The following is a 25,904-nucleotide window of genomic DNA, read 5'->3' as shown; positions in this document are numbered from 1 at the left end:
TAAATGTAAACAGCAATTAACTCATTGAGCGCCAATCATGAGATATCTTGTTTCTGAGAGCCAGCGGTTGAGCGCCAAAAATGAGATATCTTGTTTTTAGTTCCTTTTTTCCCTTTTGTTCTATTTTCTTATTCTAAACACTCGCATCGGCCTTTGTGAGTGTGGCTGGGACCTGCAATGACGATTGAATCCAGACAGGTGGCCGTATTGCCTACCTTATGAACTGCAGGCTGAGCACAACCAAATCACTAGGGATCACTAGGGCACTCCCAGCAGTGGCATGGCAGGTGGCAGCACTGAGCAAACTACAGCAATCTAACGTTCGACAATGGCGATCGCCTAGATCGAACTAGCTAGATATTATGAAGAAGACAAAATGGATTATATGGATGATGATTATGGGTGATAAGGTGCGTTTCCACCAGACTATGTTGGACTCAGCACTTCTGGTAAATCATAAAAATACTATAGTCAAACTATAGAGGAAACCTATTCGGCTCTGTGGTATAGTCTGGCCCGAGCAGACTAGAAGAAGAAGACAATGGATGAGGGCCACCTAACGTTATATGTATCACTCCTGTTCTCTCCTCTTTCTTCCCTACAGTACTGCATGACGGATCGCTACTGTAGATTATGTTGATCCACCACAATATAACACATTAAAAAGCTTACATAAGTCTAACCAGCTAGTACTAACGTTAGCTTTTTTTGCTCACTCCAATTTATGAGGCTGTAACTGAGTGGCGAGACTAAACAAAAAAGACAAATCAAGACTAAACGAAGACTAAAATGCTCAGACTAAAACGCACTAAACGAAAAATAAATGAAGGTGACTAAATATGATGAAAACGAAAAAGAGCATTTGACACATGACTAAGACTAAAACAAAAATGTTAAATAGCTGACGAAATTAACACTGGTTGGACATGGTAATGAAACAAAGGATAAACAAAATGATTTTGAAGTGACATTTATTGAAATACAGTAGATAATGTTGTCATATTACTGTACAATATATAACATGTTTTCAATCGTCCAGATTGAAGGCTTATTCAGCAGCTTCTTTTCCCTGTAAAAGATAAAGATATTGAGACAATATCCAATGGAAGGTTTTGAGTCTTATCATACTTAAAATCCACTGTATGAATGTTCACAGATAACATATTCACATTTACCTTGCCAGAGTCACGGGTCTTAGCTCTCAGCTTGTTGACCTGGGTCTCAGCAATGTCAGCACGCTCCTCAGCCTCCTCCAGCTCATTCTGAACCTTCCTGCACTTGGACAGGTGACCATTGGCCTGCTCCTCCTGTGGAAGTTTCATAGATCAGTATTACGTTAGGAATACTAAGAGTAGAATGAAAAGCATGAAGAAAGACAAGTAGAGCATTTTGACTTAAAACAACGTACCGCTTCCTCAGCCGTCCTCTTGTAGGTCTTAACCTTGAGCTGCAGCTTGTCGACCAGATCCTGCAGCCTGGCAACATTCTTCTTGTCCTCCTCAGTCTAATGGAAGCAAGGAATTAAAATGAAGCAGCTAAATGAGTTAGCAATCGTTCAATATTTTCCTTCAGTCAAAAGAAACACTAATGATGATCAAGTTGTCATGAATGTGAACATGACATACCTGGTAGGTGAGTTCCTTCACTCTCCTCTCGTATTTGCGGACACCTTTAACAGCATCTACTCCACGTCTCTGCTCAGCCTCAACCTCTCCTTCCAGCTCACGCACCTTCAGAATTGGATAAAATATTAAGAATCCACGTTTCTCTGTAATTGTACAGATGACTACATTAGTTCAACAATATATATCTTGATATGTGGCTATTATTTTATCTTACCCTGGACTCCAGTTTCTGGAGCTGCTTCTTGCCCCCCTTCATGGCCAGATTCTCAGCCTCATCCAGGCGGTGCTGCAGGTCCTTGACTGTGACTTCCAGGTTCTTCTTCATCCTCTCCAGGTGAGAGCTGGTGTCCTGCTCCTTCTTCAGCTCCTCAGCCATCATGGCAGCCTATAAGATAAATAATTTGTATTCACTAGAAATGTCATGAGAAAATGTTACATTGTTGACTGAAATGACATGAAGAAACCAAATCATCAGTGATTACCTTCTTGGCCATAAAGAAACTATCATATGAAATGTAAACCCACATCAGTTTCATGTTTCATGTTTTCGAACATGTAAATTGAGTTATGTTTTGCTTTTGTTTATTTTTTTATTTAATTTCTTGAGATCAATTATTTGTTTTGATTTTATATTGTTTGTATTTATTTAGATGTTCGAAATAAAGATTTCAAATCAAATCAGTGATGGCCTTCTTGGCCATAAAGAAACTCATATGAAATGTAAACCCACATCAGTGATGGCCTTCTTGGCCTTCTCCTCTGCATTCCTGGCTTCCTGAACACTGTCATCTACTTCACCCTGGACTTGGACCAGGTCAGTCTCAATCTTCTTCTTGGTGTTCAGAAGGCTGGTGTTCTAAAAGAAAAACATTATACAGATAAGAGTTTCAAGGATGGCTCACACATAACCCAAAGAAACACATGCCTAAAAACAAATGATCAGATAATGTTGTTTGTTTACCTGAGAGTGCAGCAGTCCAACACGCTCACTGGCGTCCACCAGTTCCTGCTCAGCCACTTTGCGGCCTCTTTCTGTCTGCTCCAGACCAGCTCTCAGCTCCTCGATCTCAGCCACCATGAGTCCATTTCTACGGTCAACCATGGCAGCCTGTTCCTTCAGGTCTTCCTGTGCTCTGAGAGCATCATCAAGGTGCAGTTGGGCATCCTAATGTTAAAAGACATAGGTGACTGAAATTATCACAAAAGGTCAGAATGTGGCTACAATTAAGGGTATGCCATACATGCTTTTCAGCTTCAGGCAGCCGTGGAATTGGAGCTTAATTTACAATATCTCATGCAAGTGGGGGACATCAACAGTAATACAAAAATAAATGTAAACAGCAATTAACTCATTGAGCGCCAATCACGAGATATCTTGTTTCTGAGAGCCAGCGGTTGAGCGCCAAAAATGAGATATCTCGTTTTTAGTTCCTTTTCTTTTTTTTCTAAGACAAAACAGATTATATGGATGATGATTATGGGTGATAAGGTGCATTTCCACCAGACTATGTTGGACTCAGCACTTCTGGTAAATCATAAAAATACTATAGTCAAACTATAGAGAAAACCTATTCGGCTCCGTGGTATAGTCTGGCCCGAGCAGACTAGAAGAAGACAACGGATGAGGACCACCTAACGTTATATGTATCGATCCTGTCGTGATTCAAGACACTTGGAGTAAGAGTGGAGACTGACAAAGGTAACGTCTATTTTACAGAACCCATGATAAAACATGCTTTTGTAATGATCGCAGCGTCGGAACCCCCCCCCCCCCTCCCCCCACGGCTTTGTGAAGAAACATGGTCGTGTTTACCTTTGACGTGGCAATAATATAGGTTTCAGGCGAGCAGCCGCGAGATTTGCACATACGCTGCACAAAACACTATATCTCACAATCTAGAAAACCAGCCTGGATTATTGTGAAACGGGGTGATTTTTTGCGTGGTATAGCGCACAAACGAAGGTATGTAGAAATAAACAGTTTTGTCCCTGTTGGAGTATAAATAGTGTCTGTCAAATGATCCATACTATTGTCTCCATAGCTATAATATAGAATATACGATGGGTCCGCAAACATTGTAAAAATGGTCAATAACAAAGCGCCAGGGAGTAAAGATGGAAAAACAGTGTGACAGTCAATGAGTTAAGAATATAATGACATACATATAAACCTTTCATATTTTGGATCACTGATTAATTAGCATATAGAGGACTATACTGTGACAGCGTAATACAAAGGTTCCTCATCCAGTACCTTGAGCTGTCCCTGAACATTCCTCAGTGACTTCTGGGCCTCAGCAGCCTGGCGGTTGGCATGACTCAGCTGGATCTCCATCTCATTCAGGTCTCCCTCCATCTTCTTCTTGATTCTCAGGGCATCATTCCTGCTCCTGACCTCAGAGTCCAGAGTGCCCTGCATGGAGTCAATCACCCTCTGGCTGTTCCTCTTGATCTGCTCCATCTCCTCATCCTTCTCTGCCAGCTTCCTGTCAACCTCACCCTTAATCTGGTTGAGCTCCAGCTGGACACGCAGAATCTTGGACTCTTCATGTTCCAGAGTTCCCTAAAAATATACATCCAATATATAGTCCTGGTTCACTTTCGAATGTAATGGAAATATATATATATATACATTATTTGATTAACTGTAAAAACAAAATTTACAAACAAAATAACATTATAATATAGAGATAGCTAAGATAATATGTACCTCAGCTTCCTCAAGGGCTGTCTGCATCTCTGATTTCTCAGTTTCTACTGTCTTCTTGGCCTTCTCCAGCTCATGGATGTTCTTTCCAGTCTCACCAATCTGTTCAGTCAGGTCTGATATCTCCTCTGTAGATACCACAAAACAGGGATTAGAAACACTACATTGCAGCTTTCCTAGCTAGTGTGTTCATCTACATCTATCATGGTATTAAGTAACAGTTCTTTTTCTTAACGGACTCACGCTGCAGGTTCTTGTTCTCGCGTTTCAGTGTCTCCAGCTGATCCAGGGCCTCCTCATAGGAGTTCTTGATCTTGAACACCTCAGTGCTGAGAGAACGAGCCTCTTTCTGAGCTCCCTCCAGCTCTGCCTGGCCCTCCTCAAACTTCTGCTTCCACTCAGCCAGGACCTGCAAAGTAATTTAGAGAAATGTAACCTAGTATTTGAAGGCACAAATTCTCAATACATGTCCTTAGTTAAAGTCATGAATATCAATGTACCTTGTCAAAGTTCCTCTGCTTCTTGTCAAGGTTGGCAGCCAGACCATTGGCCCTCTCCACATCAATCATGAGGTCCTCCACCTCACCCTGGAGTCTCTGTTTGGTCTTCTCCAGAGAGGCACACTTGGAGTTCACAGCCTCAATCTGCTCCTCAGCCTCTTGAAGGCGCTGGGCCAGCTTTTTCCTGGTGAACAATTATTAAATGTAACAATGTTATGAAATGTAATTAACTATGTTTGTTGAGATGTACAGTAAAAAATAACAACATTGACTTACTTTGCCTCCTCAAGCTCCTCTGTGCGCTGGACAGCATCAGTTTCATACTTGGCCCTCCACTGGGCCACCTCACTGTTGGCCTTGGACATGCCACGCTGCAGCTCAGCCTTGGCCTCCTGCTCCTCCTCAAACTGCTCCCTCAGAAGGTCACAGTCATGGCGGGCTGATTGAACACCATGGGCAAGGGCATTCTTAGCCTAAAAAGGTTATTGAAATAAGTACAATTTAATTAGAGACAATAATAATTCAAAGAAAAAGATCTGTCATACCTTTTTGAGAAGATTCTGCTCACCTTAACCTCCTCCTCAACCTGCCTCTTCAGCTCATCAATCTGCTGAGTGAAGGCCTGCTTGCCTCTGGTCAGCTGGGAGACAAGGGCTTCTTTCTCCTCAAGCTGACGACCAAACTCACCTGATTTTGAAATTTGATTTATTTTAGATATGTTAGAGTAAAAAAAGAAAATGCTAGAATAAAAATAAAAAAAACTCACCATTCTCAGTTAGAAGTCTTGCTCTCTGACCGCCGATATCATTTATCTGGCGCACATTCTCGTCGCTTTTGGCCTTCAGTTCACTAAGTTGGTCCTCAAGGGTGCGACTCATCTTCTCAAGATTTCCCTGTTAATCACATTGAATGGGTTGTGTAATTTTTTCAGACATGTGTTCTACACATGAATGTATATGTACTGTGTAGATTAGTATACCTTGGCCTTAGCAACAGCTTCCATGTTGCTGGAGAGGTCATCGATCTCCATCTTGTATTCACTCTTCTCCTTCTCCAGCTTCTGCTTGACACGCTGGAGGTTGTCGATCTGCTCTCCCAGCTCTGCAACACTGTCAGCCTGCTTCTTGCGGAGAGCAGATGCGGTGGCTTCATGCTGCAGGGTGGACTCCTCAAGGTCACGACGCAGCTTCTGGAACTCAGCCTCACGCTTCTTGTTCATCTCAATCTGAGAAGCAGTGGCTCCACCAGCCTCCTCAAGCCTCTCACTGATCTCCTCCAGTTCCCTGGAGAGGTCAGCTCTCTGCTTCTCAACCTTGGCACGAGCAGCACGTTCAGCCTCAATCTCCTCCTCCAGCTCTTCAATACGGGCCTTTAAATGATTTCAAATTCATATGATGAGTGATTGCAATTCATAAGTTTGACAATAGGTTCATTGAAGGAAAATGAAGGAGCAGCCAGCTTTGAATTGAATACTTTATTTTGACACAAAGAGCTGTAGCACTCTTTAATGTCACAACACAGAGGTGTCACACATTACACTCTGCACAAAGGGCATTTAAATTGTAACTCCTGGGCCCAAGTAAATTTTTCATACAACCGCTTATGATCAAATAATAAAATGTCCACAAAAACGTGGAAAATATGGACTTTTTAACTTTTGAAAATAAAATCATTTAGCTAGTGATATCTCTGTTTTCCTGGCAATACCTGAATATCTAACTAATGCATGGAACACAATTATTCACAAACATTAGATTCCTATGCAATGGAATCATTATTTACTGTTAATGTTCCAGCAAACAACTATACACATTTTTCCTTGGTGGTTTTGGGCTGGGACATAGCTGCCACATCATAACAAAATGATTAGTACCAACACTGGCAATAATACATCTTGTATCTTGGCTATAGCCTCAGATTGTGGCTCTCTCTCTCGCTACTGAGTGTCATTGCAAGGGTAAAGTAAATTACATTTCAAAATCAATAGTAATCAGTTGTGCTGTACATTTCGGAATTGATTTAGAACCAAAACTACTTATTGGCACTACTTTGGTGGATTCAATGAATAAATGCCATACTCTCAGCCAATCAGAATCTAATGTTTGGCGAATGTTTGGCGAATATGTTGTACGAAAGAGGTCAAATATAATGGTACTCACCTGCAGCTCCTTGATCTTCTTCTGAAGCTGAGCACCCAGGGACTGCTCATCCTCAATCTTGCTAAGCAGCTGGGAAGTTTCAAAGTCCTTCCTATAAGATTCATGAGAAAAAAACAGTATAGTCACCTCATCTTCACACAGTATATTATGTCATGCATGAGAAAATATACAGTACAGTATATAAGTGAAACCCAATCTATATTACTTCTTGATCTTCTCGTCAGACTGCTGCTTGTCATTCTCCAGATCCATGATGGATTCTTGAGCCAGTTTCAGGTCACCTTCAAGCTTCCTCTTGGTTCTCTCAAGGTCCATGCGGAGCTTCTTCTCTTGCTCCAAAGAACCTTCAAGCTGTGAATTTAAGTTTAGAAATTGGTCAACAATAGGATTTTTAGATGCAACCAAGCAGCTAGTATACATTTGTCTATCGGTTGAACCATCCCAAAATGTTAATAAATAGTTTGCCAAGACATAATGATAGATATTGGTGTGTCAACACAACACATCACATTTCATGCCAGTTGATCAGATCGTTGCCAAACATTCAAAGATAAACACCGTAAATCTGATTGACACTATAGACTTTGTGCTCATCCAAGCTATCCCTTTTCTACAACTTCACCAGTAGGATGACCCATGTCTGCCATATTGCATTTTCTGCCATTTAGAATCTTTCCACCACTCCTCCAAGCCTGACTATTCACCTGATTCTCACAACGCTTGCTGTGTGGCATCAAGAGCACAGCTTCTTGAAATGTGTATTCCTGAAAGTTTCTAGGTCTTTCTGTATGATGGCTACTCCTAATAGAATTTGGAAAAAGACACTGTAAACAGGAAGTGACACCACACTTGACACACATGCTTGCTCCATGATAGTAAAGAGATGTCCAAAGGTTTGTGTGAATCAGTCACATGATGGTGATATTCACAAAAATCATATAATAGAGACATTCAATTTGCCACAAAGATTTTGATGTGGCAATTTCTCACTCTAAATATCACACCAATAACCCAGATGGTGGCGCTAATGTTTAACGTTGAAAAGCAATAAATTGTACACTGCAGAGTCCATTCGACATGGTACTTTGTACATATATCCAGCTACATGTATCATTAGTCTACAACACTGGTCCGCCAATTACATAATTGCATAAAGATAATGGATCTCGTGTTCAGGTTAAAGCATTCCCAGGCAGCAATAAACTGTAAATGTAAAATTTTCTGATGACAAATTGGTCACAGCTCATCTAAAATTGCCTGTTTGTTTTCTTCAACATTTTTATAGAACTCATAACTCACATCATCCACTTGCTGCTCAAGCTTGGTCTTGGCCTTGGTCAGAGTGTTGACTTTGTCTTCCTCTGCCTGCAGGTCATCAAGAGTCTGCTGATGTGCCTCTTGGAGGGCTTTCTTCTCCTTTGTCAGCTTAGCAACGCTCTCATCCTGAGCGGCCATCTCCTCAGTCAGGTTCTTCACCTGAATAAGGAATACAAATCATGTTATCATAAATGAATGATCATCTTGTTATCGTTTGATAATTTAGCCAGAGAAAATATTTATGAACCTTGTTCTCAGTGGCATGTTTCTCCTTCTCCACTTTGGCCAAGGTGAGCTCCAGGTCATCAATGTCCTTTTTGAGCTCAGAGCATTCATCCTCCAGTTTCCTCTTCTTGGCAGTCAGCTCACCATTCATTTCCTCCTCATCTTCCAGTCTCTCAGTTGTCTCTTTGAGTTTGGCCTCAAGCTGGATCTTACTCTTGATAAGTCCCTCACATCTCTCCTCAGCATCTGACAGATTATCTGATTCCTAGGGCACAATAATAATGATAATATTATTCTCTATATGACAAAAACAGAGAGACAGTTTATAATTTACATATATCAACAGTTTCTAGACAGATGAAGTCTACTTACAGATGCCGCTAGCAGCGACAGATCACTCTTCTCTTGGAGAAGAGACACCATCTTCACCTCCAGCTCCTTCTTCTTAGCCAGAGCAGCGGCCAGGTCTGTCGTCATCTTCTCATAGTTCTCCTTCATGTTAGCCAGCTCCTTCTCAGTCTCAGCAGTCTGTAGAAGAGGCTTGATCTTGTAGTAAACCTTCATCCATGGCCAGTGTTTGACATTCATGAATGAGCGGATGTTGTATTGGATGGAATAAATAGCTTCCCTGTGAAAAAAGAGTTGCTGTTCAATTCAAAATTCATTTTAGCATGATTTTTAACATAACAATGTATTTAGAATGTGGCTGTTTTCAACATGCCTTCTCGCCATCATCTTCACAAACTCCCTCCTCATGAGGAAACCACGGCAAAGAGACTGAGTCATTTTGACCAGACTAGCCAGCTTCTCATCTCTCATCTCCTCAAGGACACCCAGCAGACCAGCTTTGAAGAACACCTGAATAAGATGAATGACATATTCTTATATGACTTTGTTGGTTTTTATTTGATGGGATAATGCCAGCATTTTTTTAAATAAAACTCAGGCATGGATTTATCATAGATGACATTATCACTGAAACAGTTATCATGTGATTAATTTCCCTACCTACATGACATTTTTATTCTTTTGCCAGCTTGTATTATTTTGCTTTTGTTTCATATTCATATTGCCAATTAAAAAACAAACATTGGACATCATTTTGAGTGCTAATGACTGAATTTGGTTTGCACAGATCATGCACAGTTCTGAGCTACTTTGTTTTCCAATTGATCTTTCCCAGCCTTCTTCACCCTCTTTTCTTTTTTTTATCCACTTTTTCTCCTTATTTTTCTATTTTTCTCCCATCCGAATTTCGTATGACCAATTCTCCCCTCCCCTGTCTTGAACGTTGCTAGACTATGCCTCCCACTGGTCGGCTGTAGTGAGGATAGAAGCCTTGCATCACGTGTCCCCTCCGGTACACGAGGAGGCAGCTGTCGCATCTTTTCACCTGAACAGCGCGGACTCTCAGTGGCGAGGAGTAACGCGTGGGAGGCTCACGCTGCCCCCGCTACTTCCTGTCTCTGCTGTACTGGCGTCACCCAACCGACCTGTAGGAGTCGCTGTCCACAACGTCCAAATCCCCACCCATCGACTTCCACCCTCTAACTCTGTCAATTGAGATAGTATGATGACTGGCTCAAGCCGCAGGCAATGCTGACATCGGGATTCGAGACCGGAGTCTCTTGCATTGGTGACGAGCGCAATCTCCGCTACGCCACCCAGCCACTTCAGGGTGGGGCTAGGGGGTGGCTACTTGGGCTCAAGCCCCGAATGTTTTCTGAAAAGCCCAGAATCTATTAAAAATTTTTTTTTGACAATTAATCATTGTTACATGAAAATATGTTTGCACCAGATTTAGCAGAAGCTAATTTCCATCTGTAGTCTATCCAGCTGCTAACTGTATTTGAGTGAGTTAAGTCTTGGTGTTATGGTAGACTCAGACCTAAGCTTTAAATCACAATCAACAAGTTGACAAAAACATAATTCTTCCACCTTAGAAACATAGCTAAAGTACGGCCATTTATAAATCAAAAGGACGCTGAAAACCAGATCCATGCCTTTATCTCAAGCCGACTCGACTACTGTAATGCACTCCTTACCGGCCTCCCGAAAAAATACGATGATAACTATTTTATTGCAATGCACTATTGCATTATTTTATTCTATTTTACTAACTATTTTATTGCACTGCACTATTTTACTTTGTATCAGTGATAATCAAACCGTAAACAAAGACGCATATTAACACTTTCAGCGCCAGATGGCGCTGTTTACTGTTACTGTTGAAAGGCCAGCGCCTTTTAACATGGGGATAACGTGGCTGTGTTTGCAGGCCTAAAGCTATATTATATATTATAGCTATGGATCTAATAATATAGTCGATTGTCATTGAGTTTCTTCCGGTCAAGATGCAAAAAACAGATCATTTTTCCATCCATACATTTCCGTTTTATACCGTCGTGAATATGAGTGTAGTTTCAGGGTGGTCTGGTGTCATTTCCAAAATGACAGACACCAAGCCACATCGTTTCAAATGGAGTGCAATAGCGGCCGCAAGGTGTTAGGCGGCGGTATTGGACTTTTGAGATCCCAGACCCATCCCCAGTGATAACACAGGCTGCCGGCATGTCTTTATGAATGGAAATATCGAATAAAAGAAACAACGATGAAAACCCGACTATACTCTGGTTTTCGGGGGTCCTGGCGCTCAACGTTCGGCGAGTTAACCCTAGATCTTAGATCCTAATATGAAAAACGATGTGATTTAATGTTCTATGTCTTACCTTGACTTTGTCTATTTTACTGCTATCTATTTTATGCTTTATGTCTGCACTTTATGCATTGCTCTTGATCTGCCAATGTTGTGCTCATTTTATGCCTGTCTTTTTGTACTGCTGTGAAGCACTTTGAGCTGCAATTCTTGTATGAAAGGTGCTATACAAACAGTGTATTATTATTATTATTATTATTATTATTATTATTATTATTATTATTATTATTATTATTATTATTATTATTAGTAGTAGTATTATTATTATTATTATTATTATTATTATTATTATTATTATTATTATTATTATTATTATTATTATTATTATTATTATTATTATTATTATTATTATTATTATTATTATTATTATTATTATTATTATTATTATAAATTATTATAGTTTGCTTCATTAATTAAAGGGTGTGAATTTAAGTGTTCTCTAGTGCCTTTTGTCCGTTGTTAAGAATTCTATCAACTTCTATTCTTCTAGCCATTCCCGACATTCTGTCTGTGTGGGAAGGTGGGAAAGAATCATATGACATGCGCAAATGCTGACTGATCTGATTGTGGAAGTGAAGGATAAGATAAGATATTCCTTTATTGGCCCCCTTGGGGAAATTCAGGAGTACACCACTTTATTCTTTTAAATACGTTTTGGCCCAGTTTTGGTCCGCTGGGTGGCCCGCGGACCCAGGGCCGGATTAACGACCGGGCCGTTTGGGCCGCAGTCCGTGGGCCTCTAGTGACGAGGGGCCTCCACATTTTTGTTTTGTTTTTTGTTTAAATTTTTTTTTTTTTATTATTATTATTATTTTGAAGATCGATGTCATACTGTGACACTGAAATGAAAAAATATTTCATCAACTAAAATATTTAGTCAACAAAAATATTTCATCAACTAAAATATACAGTACATCACACCCCGTGCCTCTCCCTGCCGTCTGCAAGTGACTAATCTTGAGTTTCCGACCCCCCAGTAAGCTAACCATGGATAAATCCAAAAAAAGGAAAGTCTGAGGAAAATAGAGGGTTTAATTCAGCGTGGACAGATTAATTTGCTTTCACGACTAACAATGCAGGCTTACCTGTAGCCTATGCCTGATATGTGGTGCGAAATTTGTGAACAACGATTACTGTCATTTTGATTACTGTAGTTTGCCTGGTATGTAGTCTTGGTTAGTGGCTGCCCCACCAATGTTTTTGATTTTTTTTTATCCACTTTTTCTCCCATTTTCAATTTTTCTCCCATCCCAATTTCGGAACCATCCAATTCAACACTCCCCTGTCTCGAACGCTGTTTCTTGCCTCCCACAAGCCGGCTGCAATGTGGACTAAGTCATACATAGCACGAGTCCCCTCCGATACTCAAGGTAACAGCAGTCGCATCTTTTTCACCTGCGCGGCGCGATCTTTCAGCGTCAGGGGTCTGCGCTTTGGAGGGGCGTCGCCCCCATCGCTTCCTGATCCTACTGCGCAGGCGCACCAACCGACCTGTAGGAGTCGCTGTCCACAACGCCCGATCCCTACCCATCAGTTTCCCACCCCCTAATACTGCCAATGTGTATTAGTACGGACGACCAGCTAAACTGAAAGCAATGTGGAGCGCTGGGCTCGAACAGGCGAACCCAGCGTCTCCAGTATTCGTGGTGAGCGCCTTGCCCACTGCATCACGTAGCCGCCCTCCCCACCAATGTTTTATAAAATCGCCACTGCGTGCACGTGTGTGTGTTTGGGGGCCTCCACAAGAGTCTGGCCCAGAGGCCTCTGAATTCTTAATCTGGCCTTGCGCGGACCCATCTGGGCTTCTCTCGCGGGCCATTTGGTCCTCTCTGGCAGACCAAAACTGGGTATCGCACGCGGTCCAACTGGATAGGCAGTGTCTTGTATTCGACAGGCTTTTGTCCCAATCGACGCACCAACTAGGCGGCGCGCGTGGACCAACTGGGTCGCGCAGGATAACTGGATAGGTGGTGTCTTGTATTTGACAGACTTGTTTCCCAATCGGCACCTCATACATTGTCGTGGGGGCGACAGTGGTTCAGGAGGTAGAGCAGTCATTTGGAGGTGGAAATAATAGCATTGTGATTTTAGATGATGAAAAAGTGTACAGTATATTTGGAAATAAATGGAAAACTGTCCAATCAGCTTATTAAATGTTCAGTTTTCAGGTATATTTTTCAGATTGCTTTCACGCATCAAACAAACCGCTCCAGGGTTTCCTTGGAAGCAGACTGAGACTGAGACCCACCTCAAACAGGTGGACCAGGATGTGGTTGTTTGCACCCAAGTTCGATTCCAGTGTTCACACCAACCCAAATGAATCAAGGCGGTAAATTCTCCAGTATAATTGCAGTCCATTTACTAGGGCAGTACCCGACTCAGAAATGTCTTAGTCTAAATGGATTCAGCAGGTAAATACAACGACTTGTTTGGTATGTTAAGAAAATAAATTATATGTAATTATCTGGTTATTAGGTTATACTGGACACCCTCCATACAGTCAGTATTGAGACTTCTCTCAGGCCATCATATTCAATTAAGTCAATCAACATTTAGTATTTTCTTTACCTTGGTGTGCCCAAACTTGTAATCTTCGTGTTCCACATCAATTGAACCAAGCAGCTTCTCAGAGGCCTTCTTGTTGTCCATGAACTGACCTTCAGGGCAGGCACTGGCATTCAGTATTTTGTACCTTTTGTGAAAGAGTTCATGGTCATGTTCAGCACTTAGGTAGTTGTAAGTTTAAACATTTGTTGAGAGTTAATGGATACCTCTGCTTGAAGTCAGCATAGATAATTCTGCTAGGGAATCCCTTTCTGCAGATTCTGATACCCTCCAATACACCATTACACCTCAGCTGGTGGATAACCAGGAAGTTCTGCATCAAACCTACAGAGAAGATTTTTTCACGATTATTACGACAATGTAATGACTCATTACCACTCCACTACACTAAATCACTAAAGCACATCATAATAAGACATCATGTTAACTGTTAGTGTACCTGGAGTCTTTGACTCATTGGGAATCAGGCAACGCACAAAGTGAGGATGGGTGGCCCTCAAGTTGGTCATCAGCTTGCCCAAGTTCTCCTGTAGATACATATCAAAACCAAATATTATTCATGAAAAGCAATTATTTGTATTTAATTCCAAAAAGTCAACAAGTGTTGTTGTTAGATCTTACCCTGAACTGGGAGGACACGGTCTGCATGGAGCCACCCTTCTTCTTGCCTCCCTTCTTTGCACCACCAGTCTCTAATAATTTGATAATACATCATCAGTTTATAGATTCAACATTATTATCTAAATGGAATTATGCTGGACATTTTTGTTGGACAATGTAATTTAATTGATAGCATTAGTATGACACAGAGGATACTTAGAAGTTGAGATAATTGTCTCTTAGACCAAAGTACAAATCTTAATAATCACACTTAAAAGTATATTTTTCATAATGACGTACCTTCCACTGCAGCAGGATACAGTACAGGCAGCAGTTTAACGGAAGACTTCTGGTAAAGCTGCATCACCGAATCGTTCAGTGGATCCTTGTTCTTTTCCAGCCATCCAGTGACGTTGTAATCCACAGTTCCAGCGTAGTGGACCATGGAGAAGTGGGCCTCAGCCTTGCCCTTTTTTGGTTTTGGTTTCTCAAATGCTATGTTCTTGCCAAGATGTTGGTCAAACAGCTTGTTCTTGAAGCTAGTGTCAGAAGCCTTGGGGAACATGCACTCCTCTTCAAGGATGGAGAAGATGCCCATGGGCTTTATAAAAGTGGAAAAGAGATATACAGATCATTTAGACACACCTTGTGGCATTCTAAGGAATATTTCAATAAGTCACAACGTTATGGTGTACCTTCTCAATGAGCTCAATGCAGGCAGCCAAGTCCATGCCGAAGTCAATGAACTCCCAGATAATACCCTCCTTCTTGTACTCCTCTTGCTCCAGGACAAACATGGTGTGGTTGAAGAACTGTTGCAGTTTCTCATTGGTGAAGTTGATGCAAAGCTGCTCCATGCTGTTGTACTGTCAGTTGGGGGAAATATATATTAGCCTAATCTCCTACATTACTTGAGGAAATACCGTTCCATGAAATTAGGCAGTCTATAGATTGCTATAATTGCATACTTACATCAAAGATCTCAAACCCAGCAATGTCCAGCACACCAATGTAAGACGATCTTGGCATCTTGGTGTCCAGCTGCTGGTTGATACGGATGACCATCCACAAGAACATCCTCTCATAGATGGACTTGGCCAGGGCCATAACAGAGTTATAGACCTGAAATTTTTTTTTTATTGAATTAAAATGCATGTATCTACATACATTAGCACTCCAATGCTGCCAGTCTGCCACTTGCACACACTCTCCAAAATGTTACTTTGGAAATAGTGTATACAGGAAAATGTGAAGCAACATAATTGCTGTGACCTGTGTGTGAAATACATAGAAGGGGAAGGATGTAATGTATCTTGCTCACCTGAGGCACAGTCTGTCCCTTGGTGACATACTCGTTTCCGACCTTCACTTTGGGGTAGCACAGACCCTTCAGCATGTCAGCAGAGTTCAGGCCCAAAAGGTAGGCGATTTTGTCAGCCTCTGAAAATGTGTATAAAACGCATTCAGGAGAAATATCCAGGAATATTGGATTCACGATTCATGCCATAGTGTCACACTAGCATAGCAAAGAGACAGCATAATGCCATAGAGTTAGACTAGCATAGCAAAGAGACAGCATAATGCCATAGACTAGTCACACTAGCATAGCAAATAGACAGCATAATGCCATAGAGTCACACTAGCATAGCAAAGAGACAAAATAATGTCATAGAGTTACACTAACATAGCAAAGAGACAGCATAATGCCAGAGTTTCACAAGCATAGTAAAGAGACAGCGTACTGCCATAGAGGTACACTAGCATAGCAAATAGATAGCATCAGGGACGTGCACAGGACTTTAGAGGGGCAGGTGCTCAACGGCTGAAAAGGGCAGTATACCTGTGTGTGTTCTAACCAAGCGCGCGACCAAGCCTATTTCTTGGGTGTCCTTTTTGGGTAGGGGTCCCCTTTTTATGCTTTTTGGGGGGTTTTGGTGATCAAATATTGAATATTGAACTATAATAATCAGTGCAGGAGCTCACTTATCCTTGAAAGACACCTTTATCACTGACTTAAAAGACCCATACATCTCCATAAATGTTCAGGGGGGAGGGAATAAGTGCTTACCCTACAAACCCCAAGAAGTGCTGTATATTCTTTATTGTTTAATATAAATACATTTTTTATTCCAATCCCGATTTGTATTTGAGATTCCCAAATCCCATCGGACTTCACTTCTTCGTGTCCCTCAGTGAGTATAATACCAGCATTCAACTGTATGCGCCACAGCGGTTTCTATCATCATCATCATCATCATCATCATCACCACCCACGCTACAGTATGCATACAATATATAGGTCCACAGAGAGGCACGCTGAGGAGGCCGTGCAAACTACAATGGAATACGGGGCATCTCTCTCTCTTTACCTAATATTTTGATTCTATCCTGACATTTTTCAGTTGGAAGGACAGTCTATATGCGCAACGGTGAAAAGAAATGAAATAAAAAAAATAAAATAAATGTAAGGGCACTTTTTTATGAGGCTCAAAAGGGCAGGTGCTCGAGCACCCATTGGCCTCTATGTGTGCACGTGCCTGGATAGCATAATACCTAGGGTTCAGCATAGCAAAGAGACAGCATGATGCCATAGAGTCACACTAGCATAGCAAAGATGGAATATAATACTTGAACAAAAACAGAGCCCAAGGCAAATGTGCCTGTGTGAAAGTCAGGATTGTATCACTGAAAATGTTTTCTTGCAAAAATTCTGCATGATACTTGCTCAAACGATCATGTTATTTTAGAATTTTTAAAAGAAAATTACCACAATGGATTGTGAATGTAAATTTTTTAGGTGTAAGCAGCATCCTCCAATAATTGCCCAATCTGACCCCAACCCATTCATCATGACCAGGCTGAACACTTTCCCTCGACTTAACAGACTGTGATTTTGTATCTTGTCTCTTGTAGTATGTATGTATTCCATTGGAGTTACGGCTAATTATAAAACATTTGTAGATTTTTCCTTCTTTTGATTAAACTATAGTTTTTCCTCTTGGGGGAGAAAAATGTAGGAGCACAATGTTTGCTTCTTGCGTGGATGTAGCCAAGGGAACATATTTACAATATAAAGTCAATATAACCTGATAGAAAGCATGGTTTGTGTTTCAGTCAAACGTTTACTGTAAACATATACTGTGAGTTCAAAAAGTAGATTTATCATGGTTTTTGAAGGTCTAAACTATAAAAGTAAAGCCCAATAGGGAGGTGTAGTCTGACGTCACTGGTTGTTCCACCCGTATAGGGATTTATCATTGGGAAAATGGATTATCGGCTATTCAATTGTAACAATTGTGCCGCATGGAAATTGACAAGCTTGCATTTTTGCACAAAATGAGTTCCCTTCTACCACTAACATTATTGTTTAAGCATTTTTGGTTGAAATAAAGGTAGTTATAAGGTTTTTAATTTGTCGTAAAAAAAGAACTACATTTACCAGTAGGCAGCCTGTTGTTCACTAGGCAGCCTGTTCAGTGCTGTCGCCTAATCCACGTCACGGCCAGTTGATACCAAGCTAGCTAGCTAGCTAACGTTAACGTTACCTCGCTAAACGTACTAGACGTTAGCAATGTCTACTGTCGTTAACCATTTAAAATCAGGGCATGTAGAGGCATTTCGGGACAGAGTAAAATGTGCAGGTCCTCTTCTCAGACCTGTGCACCGACTGCACACATCATGCCGGCTAGCAAGCTAGCTAGCTACATGTCACAGCCGTCTGATACCACGATAGCTAACTAGCGTGAACGTTACAAGCTCAAAAACCTTTTAACTAGGCCTACTACTGTCGTGTCTATAAGTTCCCTGGCAGAATACTTTGTTTGTGAGGACAAAAGTATACAAAGAGGAGATAACCATTTTAAATTGGGGCATGTAGAGCCCGCCGTAAAAACAATAACTTTATAGACTATACACAATATGTACAACGAAACAATGATTTACATTAGTATTTACAGTGATTTAATATGCAGTGAATACAAATAATGATAACGTGGTTGTTGCTTTTAGAAATGGTGGTTGGCTTCATCTGATAAATGATTATGATCACCAGAGAGATACTAGCCACAGATTCAGGGTCAGTTATTTTCCCATTGTACGAATTGTTAAGCTTATGGAATGTAAGGGAAATCTGATCCTAGGTCTGCGACTAAAGCCAGGCGTCTACGCTGTGGTGACGTCAGTCAGCAGCGCCAAATAGCAGTGTAGTTTCTCAGCGAACGAAAACATAAACGTTGTTATTTTGCTACCTTTACGATTAATTGCGAATATTTTCATGTTGAGCTATAGATTGTGGATGAATACGCACAGAAAGGTACACCATGCCAATGTCCATGCTTTATTTGTTTTAAATGAACCGTTTTAGAAATGGGCAATGGGGAAATACATTAACAGGAAAAAACGAAAATGACGTAACCACTACACCTCCCTATTAGACTGAGACTGAATTAAGTCCACAGAGAAGCTGCAGTGGAGGGATATGTTTCTCAACACTAAATCTATCAGTGAGATTTTGCGATGCATGATTATAAATGATGGAAAGCAACATAAGGGCTGGTTTGAAAAATAGTGAACCTATGTTTTAATACTCACCCTCTGTGCCATCAGGCTCAGCCTGCTCCTCACGCTGCTTCTGCTTGAACTTCATGTTGCCATGGTGAAGCACAGCACCAGTCAGCTTCCAGATATAATTCTTCTCTTCACCAGTGAAGCCCAGAACGTCAATAGCATCCTGTATGAAAAGAAGTTGAAATAAGTAAAAGAAAAAAATATATAAGAATGTCAGCCACATGCAGACAAGTGACCAAGAGCTTTATTGTGGACTAGTGGGTTAAAGGCACACTTGTAGAGCAAGGAAAGCTGGATATGTCAGCTACATTTCTCTGTAATTAGAATTTTGGTGTTGAATTGAAGGCCTTCTAAATTTGAGCTCCATAGTGCTTCCTTCAGGCCAACTAGGTTTTTAAATTAAAATGTTTTGGATAAGTGGATAAGCGATCATTGCTGTTTTGCTTTAATGCAATGTATTGACTTGCTTTTCATCTTGAGAATTCATGCTAACTATACTTCCCAGATGGTTCTTCTGTGTAACAAACCATCCGACGGGTCAGGTTAATTCTAAGTCATTTACCATCTTATGGCAATTTGAGAAAGTGCATATGTAGCCTAATGTAATTATTCTTAAATTAACATTTAAACATACAAAATAATATAATAAGTTGGAACATCTGTAGGTAGATTACTACACATCACTCACATCAGTGGCATCCAACTCCGCTTTGTCATCAATGCTGGCCACAGTGATATGACCCTGACTGCACATGGGGAAGTCATAGGGGTTGCTGGTGATGAGAGTCATTTCTGGTGTGGAAACGCATCAAATAAGTTAGACTGGATCTGCTTCCGTCAAATGATTATGGACCATTGTTGTTGACAATTAAGATTAGTTATATCAGTTATCGGTTAATCAGTTATTCAGCTCACCAATCAGCTCAGGCTTGTGGTTGGTCATCATCTGGTAGAAGATGTGGTAGCCTCTCTCATCTGGAAGCTGGAAGCTCACTCTGGACTTCTCCAGCAGATCTATGAGGTTTGGTCATAATAAATATCTAGCCTACCAATAATGTCACTTGTTTAATTTTGTATGTGAATGTTATACTTACATGTTTCAATATCAGCACTGGACAGTTTGCCAGTTGGGAGGAAGTGGATTCTGATGAATTTACCCTTTTCAGAAGACCACAACAGTGTTATTATTGTGTAACCAAGTAATGCCCAAGTGATATTTGATAGAAAAGAAAATATTCAACTTACAAAGCGAGAGGAGTTGTCATTCCTGACGGTCTTTGCGTTACCATAACTCTCCAGCAAGGGATTGGCTGCAATGATCTGATCCTCCAGTGACCCCTATAATTACATTTTCACATTTTAACAATCATATCAGTAAATGTCCACTCTTTGTTCAAATGTCTGTGGTTTCCATTTTCAGTATATTCTCTCAGTATTTTACCTGAATCTTTGATTCTTTCTTCTTCTCTCCACCAGGACCCACTGCGATTGTGGCAAAGTACTGGATGACACGCTTGGTGTTCACAGTCTTTCCGGCACCAGATTCTCCACTGTGTATAGATAATTGAATTAAGAGAAACTCGCAAACTAATTTCAATCATTTTGATTATATTGATATTTTTGATGAACAATAGATGAGAAACCTACGTGATAAGAACAGACTGGTTCTCCCTATCTGTGAAAGGTAAAGAAAATACATATTTATTATCTGTTTAACCAAACCAAAAATAATAATTCATAGGATTTTCATGACCAGGACATACCAGTAAGCATGAACTGAAAGGCGTTGTCAGAGACAGAGAAGATGTGGGGTGGGGCCTCCATACGCTTCTTGCCTCTGTAGGCATTTACAACTTCCGCATCGTACACTGGGAGCCACTTGTAGGGGTTCACAGTGGCACAGAACAGCCCAGAGTAGGTCTGAAGGGGAATAGACATTCCATTTACAGTAAGTTATCATAAGGTTCATTAATCAATATTGCACCTTTTACTCATATTTGAGAATATCTTACGTAGATCATCCATGCGGCATAACGCTCTTTGAGGTTATACAACACAGAGGCTTCATTGAGATGGGTCATCATGGCCATGTCCTCAATTTTGTCATACTTGGGAGGGTTCATAGGGTGAACATCATCTTCCTTAACGGTTTTCTCCTGAAATACAGAAACACAATTTCAGTTTACCGAGTCATCTGCAAGTTGTATTGCTTTGAATTCTGTATGAAACACTTCAGCCTACTTTACCTCCTGAGTGTCAAGCACTTTGACAGTGACTTTGGCACCATCTCTCTTCAGGATGGTACATTTGAGGTACAGCTCCTCCTTATCAGCCACGTAAGCAGCAGCCTTAGCATCAAAGGGTGCGGTCTGAGCTCCAAGCCTCTCAGCCTCTGGCTTACGGAGGTAAATGGCGGCCTTGCCATAAACGGCCATCTCCGCGTCTGTACTCATGGTGGCGGCTTCCTGTCAACAGACAAAAACATAATTAGTACATTAAGATTAAAACTAACAAACATGCTGCTTTTATATTTGACTGACAAAAAGATACCATGTTTTCTCCTATCTTATGTGTATATATATTTAGACCTCATAGACCACTCATTCATGAATACATTGAAGTATACCTATTAATGTCACCATTCTTTGCATCTTTGATACGTTGTGTCCTTGTTCATTTTAGTTTGAACCGACTAAAAGGTTGCAGTACATTGGATGTCTATCATGACGCCAGTTTTTTGGCACAAGAGATAACTATATTGCATGCAGTGTATTGGTATATCAGCCACATCTCCCATATAACAAAAATAAATGTTAGTCTTGTTTTCTATTGTAGCATATTACTGAAAGACAATTTTTAAGTTCACAACCTACACTAGGACCAACTTATGGATGTGGAAACAAAACTAAATTCACTCTGAACCACCACTGGGGTAAAGATTGCAGAAGACTATTGGAGAAATAATGGCAGGTTGTAGGATGTTCTGTTCTTACCTTGTTGCTACCCGATCACAGAAGAACTTTTCACAATGTAGAACCCTGCTTGAGAGAATAATCATGTATTAATGTTATTCCGTTATTACTTGAGTTATATGTTTTTTCCCCCAGTATATTAATTTAAATTTGATCACACTGAATTATGGACACATCCCCAATATTATTTCCCCAAAGAACAATTATTTGAAGGATGGGAGGTATACCAAATATGAAGGTATACCGTCAAAGGTATGGATTTTTACAATACCGTCTTTCATGATACATAGGGGAGAACGGGGGACGTTGTCACACGGGTAGGTTGTCACATTCATTATATTTCACCACCAGAGGATCCTGTCTCCCATACTTTGGTATTTAAATGTCCAGAATTGGGGTCAGAGTTCACCTACATTGTCATATTTGGAGTGAAACAGCTGCATTTGAGGTGAGAGGACTTTTTGTGTTTTTCATGTCCATTTGTAAATATTCCACTCCTCAGTATTTTTCTTCTATAGGCTTTTACACAATTGGTTTATAATGAAACAATTATTACCCTTAAAAGGTGATTTGCTATGGGACTGGTAACCGACTCTCGGTGCACTTTGTGCTCTCAAAGGGCCGCTGGCACTTATATGCATATGTATTGGGATTGCCCACCAGTGGCCCGCTTCTGGAGGTCAATAACGGACAAACTTTCAGATTTGTGTGGCTTAACTATCCCATTCACAGCTGTTACGCTACTCCTGAACGATATAACGACACTACCCGCGTCCGTACAACTAAAAAGGGTTGTCCTAGCGGGCGTCACAGCAGCGAAGAAGCTAATAGCATTGAGATGGAAGGAGCCTGAGAAGCTCACAGTGATTAACTGGTCCCTAACACTGTTTGATGTGATTTATCTTGAGATATCCACGGCGCGGGTGATTGGGGTGGGGCAGGCTGGTATTGACCTGTGGTTTGCAACAGCAGAGAAGGTCAGGACCGCCGTGTGCGGCTGAGCGGGGTTGAGGTGCTTGTTCGGGGGAGTCCGGCGGTCTCGTGGGAGGGGTAGGACGAAATGTCTTGTCTGTCTTGTCTTTTGTCTTGTCCTTCTTAACTTTAACTGGGGGAATTTTATTGGGGGGAGCTATTTTGCTATTTTGCTATTTCTTCACTGTTTGGGCACTTTTGCACGGTTCCTGTGAGTCTATGGAACACTCTGTAGGTTTTTGTTTTTCGAAAAGGTTCATTGTTTTGTATTTCTGGTCGGGTACTCAGGGGCAGCGTTTTTCTACCTCAGGATCTTAAGCCGTTTTGAGGCTGGGCTCCAACCACTGTGTGGCATTGTTATGCAGCTGGAAATCTCTGACATCACTGATATGCACGTTTTGAGATGACTCAGTTTGGTGAGGGTGAGGGATGTGAGGGGAATTGGAAGAGTGCGCCAATATGAGAATTAGAGACATAAGTCTTATTGATATAGAGCCACACGGCCGGGAAACGGTATTGAATACTGGGAAAGGCCAATTGTAAGATAGTACCCCTTTAAAATTAAAATGTTGTACTCTGTTTTTATAAATTGTTATTTCTTTTATTATTATTGTTCTGTTATCTCCCTGTGAAGTTCTGTGTATTGTTATTATGGTTGTATTGTGTTGTCTTGTTTTCATGTTAAGTAATAATAAAAAAAAAAAAAAAAAAAAAAAAAAAATGTGATGGGATAGCTATAGTTTAGATTGTTGTTAGCTAGCTAACTAGTTGTTAGATGGCTGTTAGCCTTGATGCTATCAAGACATTCCAGTTGGGGTTGGTCGTCACATTTTATTTGGGGTTGGTTGTCACATGTTGTGTAGGCTATTATTGTTAGGCCGATTTATTGTGTTCTTATTTTGTTATATAGGATGGCCTAAAGATGCGTTTCCTGTTTATGTTCATTAAAATGCACTAAGTTATGTATTTGTCAACTTGTCAATGCAATTAAACTTTAAAATTTAGTTCTGCCTTCTTGTCTATTCTCAGTCCTTGCCCCACAATGGTGGAATGAACTACCCACCCCAGTTAGGACAGCCGAAACCCATCCAATCTTTCGCCGTCGACTAAAGACGCACTTCTTCAATCATTATCTGAAATCTAAATCTTGTCTTCTTTTTAAGATTTCCCCATTAAAAGTTTTAAAACACATGGTGACAACCAACCCCATAGTGTGTGACAACCATCCCCATGATGGGGTTAGTTGTCACAATGTGTCAGAGTGGCTTTGATAGATGATTAACTCTTTGTTACAATACGTTGGAAAATGAGAGGGATACACATTTCAAGCCAACATCTTAAGCTTCAATTTAATGTAGGAATAACTATTGAAAGATGTTTTGATTATGAGCAATTCACACTAGAGTAAAAAGTGTGACAACGTCCCCCGTTCTCCCCTACATAATATTTACTGTGTACATACATACAAAATACTGCATGTTTTAGTTAATTATGTTTAGTTTAGTTTTAGTTAAAAATGTGTTCCTTGCATAGTATTTAAAAAAAAAAAATATAGACCATTTTGAATGAAATAGCACCCTGACAATTTTATTAAAAGTTAAAGACATACAAATATGTTTGGTCACATAGTAATTTGTACTGGAAAACATTATACTGGAAAATGCCCTTATACATTTAAAACGAAGATAAATATTGTGATGAAATGAATAGCACTGAAACATCTCCCATGCAATTCCTTCACTGTGAATGGCAGCTGAAGCATTTGTCACTTACCCCCAGCTGGAACAGAACTCCACTCCACTACCTCCATCTCTCTCAACGGTCTTATATAGAGCTGACTCTGCAAGCCAAGCAAAAACTAAATGTGGGCATCTCCTCAAAAGGTCAAATGGTTTTTGATTTATATTCGCTTTTTTTATCACCACCCACTACTGTGGTGCTAGATCATGTGCCTTTATACCATATTGATTATTTTTTGTGTATTTCATTTTCATTTATTCATATACAACATGTTTAATTTTTGCATTCAGTGGATTTAATGCTGCATTAATAGTTAATACAATTACAAAATATTACAATCAACAAGATAACATGTGTGTTTTCATAATAAAGGTTCAATAATTGTTTCACATATTAAGATATAATATATCCTAATATATAATAACATATAATATAGCATCTTAATCACATTGACATAGAACTCTATTAATAAACCCAGGGTGCTCACAACATTGCAACCATAACAGGATTCTTGGCAATGATCAGGGTCATTAAATTATATTACTGCGGGTGTCTAACTTCTTCCCAGTGGGTGTAATGTTGCATGTATTTATAAACTGGGAAGTTTTCCATTACTACTTTATTTGATTTCACCAGCTTGTTTTATTTTGTGATTAGTTGCATGTCATATTCATTAATGAGGTTAGTATTTCAAAATAGTAAAACCCAAGCTTGTTTAGTTATGTATTGAGTTCAAATAGAGTAAACAGAATATGTCTGTTTGCATAACCACGATTAGTGCATGAAGCCCTACTGCTTTTGGATGATTTACAATATTATTACAACCGTCTTTGTCTGACCTTCCGTGTTTAAATGGCTGACTTATTCGGTAGATTTATCCTTGAAAAGTGATAAGGTACGTAATCTTTATACTTCTGTAGATTATTTCGGTACTTTACCAGAGTAATTACACATTAGGGAAAATATTATTCTGCTATATTTCAAAGAAAATAACACAGTTCTCTCTCCACTATATTTATCAAACACCTGCATTGATTCAATTTTAAATAAGAAGTTTTCATAATAAACACAGGGTTGGGTCATTAATTAAAATGATTCACTTCGAATCAAGAATAGCAAACATTCCTGGAGACAAAGTGAACATGTGCTTTTACTTTTCATTTCATACTTTGGTAGTAAATCATTTTTGTAGAAATATGGAGGACTCAGAGAACTAGTGTTTACAGCTTGTTTTTAATCA

General features: G+C 40.2%; 1 protein-coding gene across 2 annotated transcripts; it reads right to left on the bottom strand.

Moving 5' to 3' along the window:
• Positions 1–1,048: 1,048 nt before the first annotated feature.
• On the bottom strand, positions 1,049–21,433 carry LOC311223248 (myosin heavy chain, fast skeletal muscle-like; the record flags this gene model as incomplete). Of its 2 annotated transcripts, none has more annotated exons than XM_084308018.1 (39): positions 1,049–1,069; positions 1,176–1,307; positions 1,409–1,504; positions 1,626–1,730; positions 1,840–2,010; positions 2,356–2,481; positions 2,587–2,790; positions 3,880–4,188; positions 4,336–4,460; positions 4,576–4,741; positions 4,833–5,016; positions 5,109–5,305; positions 5,401–5,519; positions 5,599–5,725; positions 5,812–6,201; positions 6,992–7,082; positions 7,197–7,342; positions 8,291–8,467; positions 8,556–8,798; positions 8,906–9,161; positions 9,255–9,391; positions 13,818–13,941; positions 14,021–14,138; positions 14,254–14,341; positions 14,436–14,506; positions 14,715–15,015; positions 15,110–15,280; positions 15,387–15,536; positions 15,736–15,854; positions 19,005–19,143; positions 19,669–19,772; positions 19,896–19,994; positions 20,075–20,138; positions 20,226–20,318; positions 20,422–20,530; positions 20,628–20,655; positions 20,744–20,900; positions 20,993–21,136; positions 21,227–21,433. In XM_084308018.1, 39 exons carry the CDS (start codon positions 21,431–21,433, stop codon positions 1,049–1,051), a joined length of 5,808 nt encoding a protein of 1,935 aa, XP_084164144.1. The 2 variants fall into 2 exon arrangements, with proteins under 2 accessions (XP_084164144.1, XP_084164145.1); XM_084308019.1 differs by having other exon boundaries at positions 20,993–21,133.
• Between the last annotated feature and the right edge of the window lie 4,471 nt (positions 21,434–25,904).

Source organism: Notolepis coatsorum, assembly GCF_963971535.1.
Source record: "Notolepis coatsorum genome assembly, chromosome: 2".
Lineage (NCBI taxonomy): Eukaryota > Metazoa > Chordata > Actinopteri > Aulopiformes > Paralepididae > Notolepis > Notolepis coatsorum.
This window is presented reverse-complemented; position numbering and strand designations above follow the sequence as displayed.